Source organism: Myotis brandtii, unplaced genomic scaffold, assembly GCF_000412655.1.
Source record: "Myotis brandtii unplaced genomic scaffold, ASM41265v1 scaffold48, whole genome shotgun sequence".
NCBI lineage: Eukaryota > Metazoa > Chordata > Mammalia > Chiroptera > Vespertilionidae > Myotis > Myotis brandtii.
Window position 1 is genome coordinate 2,734,128 of NW_005368341.1, and position 2,210 is coordinate 2,736,337.

Consider the following 2,210-nt stretch of genomic DNA (forward strand, 5'->3'; position numbering starts at 1 on the left):
AAACCCAACGTTTAATTTTATCTGAAAGGAAACTAGGCATGGATGAGCTTAAACTATCATCTGAGTCAGTGAATTGATCATGTTATTCTCTTTTCAAAGTGTACTAATTTTACTGGAAGATATCTACTTTTAGCTTGGAAGATATAGGTTCAAGGTCTGTTCTTAGTTATTCCAGAAACTCTGCATTTTTATAATTTCAACAAAACCCTAGAAAGTTGTTCCAAAATGAACTTTTTCAACCTTCTCAACAGAATTCATGAATACTCTGATATCCATTTCAGCAGCATTTGTCTCTGTGAAGCACATCAAAATCACCCAGACATCAAATTGCTGATTTGATAGAATGATTTATTTTTCCATTACAGGAAAGTCATGAGTGACTTGTTCTGAGGTATGTTTTTGCGCTATGAAGGTCATCTATTAGAAAGCTCCACACTTGAAGGTTCTTCTGTAGGTGGTAACATTTACGGCTGGACAGTCTCTGCAGGCACCAGATTCCCTGTCGTATCCAACTGCATACATTTACACGTGCATGCAGACACAGGACACTCTGCATGGTCCCTAAAAGAATAGATCAGATAACAGTTAAAAATCTAAATTATTAATATACACAGATATATACATACATAGGTACATATGTACATTTCTTTATCTATATACCTACCTATGTCTATAATGCAATTTTTCAAAATGGCACTTGGGAAAATATAGCAATTCAAATCCAAAGACAAAAACACATTAAAAGCATTAAATTAGAAATTTATGCCACGCTGATCATGGGGAGAAAGTTACTAAAAACTTGAATGGCTTTGTCTTCTAAATATACAACAAAAGATCCATTTGCAGTTATGAAGGTGAAGGGATGTGCTCAAGTTTAAATTAAAGCCAGTGTGACAAAGTGAGTGTAAAAGCTACAGCAATATAGAAGAGTGGAAGGCCACTAGCACTGCTCAGTGTAAAAATTAAATATGGTCTTGAAAATCTCCATTGCATGAGGTACTTACTTACTACATAACAAGCTTATTTAGAAGTTAAGTGATATCTTTCATTTAATTTAGAATTCAATTACATATCATATATAGTAGGATCTTCAGTTAACTGTGAAAAACTGTAAACATATCCTCTCCCCAAATAAAGTAAAATAATGCTATTCAAACACTTAACCCATACATCATATTTAAACTATTTATTATATGTTTAATTTTATAGTATAAGATTACAAAGGATATCTAATAATAGAAATATTGATGGCCCCTTTGTTAACTCAGGTGACAGGAAAGAACAAATTCATCCTTTAGCTGTATAAACCTGAAGTATTTAAAAGGCCATCGGCTTTATCTCCTCTAACTCCAAGCCTATTAAAGAAGTAATGTGATTATTACCTGAACCAACTAAGCATATGTCCAGCATGCCCACCATGCCTGCAATTGTGACACCATGTAAACCAGTTGTTAAATTGAGCTAATTTTTTGTCCTTGCTCAAGTCTACTTTTTCATCTGATTTGGATCCTCCTATGGGTTAAAGAAAATGATCTTCAATAACTATATCACAATATTAATTCAAATTTTCTTAAAAGGTATTTCAGAAGCTATGTCAAAATACAAATCATGTATCATATTGAAATAGTAATTTTAATGCTAGGATCTAATTATATTGAAGATACTAAGTAACAGAAGTTTCCTTACATCTTTCATAGCTAATAAAACACTTGAAAAGCATAAGGTATCAAACCCACTAAGAAGCAATCTGAATTAACAAGTTTAAAGAAATAACTGGTAGCTTAAAATCTTCCCACAAAGAAAAACACCAAGCCCAATTTACTGGTGTACTGGTTAATAATGCAGATTTTGTAATCAAAGAAAACACAATAATTTCAAGAGAAACATCAAAAGTGCTTATTCCAAGTAATGTCCATTGCTAGCTACACCTTTCCGTGATCTTTCAGATAATTTGTGGATACCGTGCCAATAGAACTTTTCTTGTTTTGAGACAAACCATTCAGAGACCCAATTTTCCAATTCTTCGTACGTTTTGAAGTGCTACTCAGAAAGTGTGTGTGCCATCGATCGGAACAAGTGGTAATCTGAAGGAGCAAGATCTGGTGAATACAACAGATAGGTTAATACTTCCCAGGCAAGATCTTTTAATGTGTCTTTAACTGGTTTTGAAGTGTGTAATGGTGCGTCATCATGAAGCAAAATTACTTTGC

The 2,210-nt window shown here is 33.3% G+C and overlaps 1 protein-coding gene across 4 annotated transcripts in view; it reads right to left on the reverse strand.

The window, feature by feature from the left end:
• Nucleotides 1-327: 327 nt before the first annotated feature.
• The window catches only part of MIOS (missing oocyte, meiosis regulator, homolog (Drosophila)), a 33,017-nt gene continuing 31,134 nt past the window's right edge, over nucleotides 328-2,210 (reverse strand). For all 4 annotated transcript variants that reach the window (XM_014547643.1, XM_014547644.1, XM_005876041.2 and 1 more), the window contains 2 exons: nucleotides 1,383-1,512; nucleotides 328-561 (listed from right to left, as the gene is read on the reverse strand). In XM_014547643.1, coding sequence (XP_014403129.1) covers nucleotides 465-561; nucleotides 1,383-1,512 — 227 coding nt within the window. In that variant the 3' untranslated portion in view covers nucleotides 328-464. The remainder of the gene's footprint in view (nucleotides 562-1,382; nucleotides 1,513-2,210) is intronic.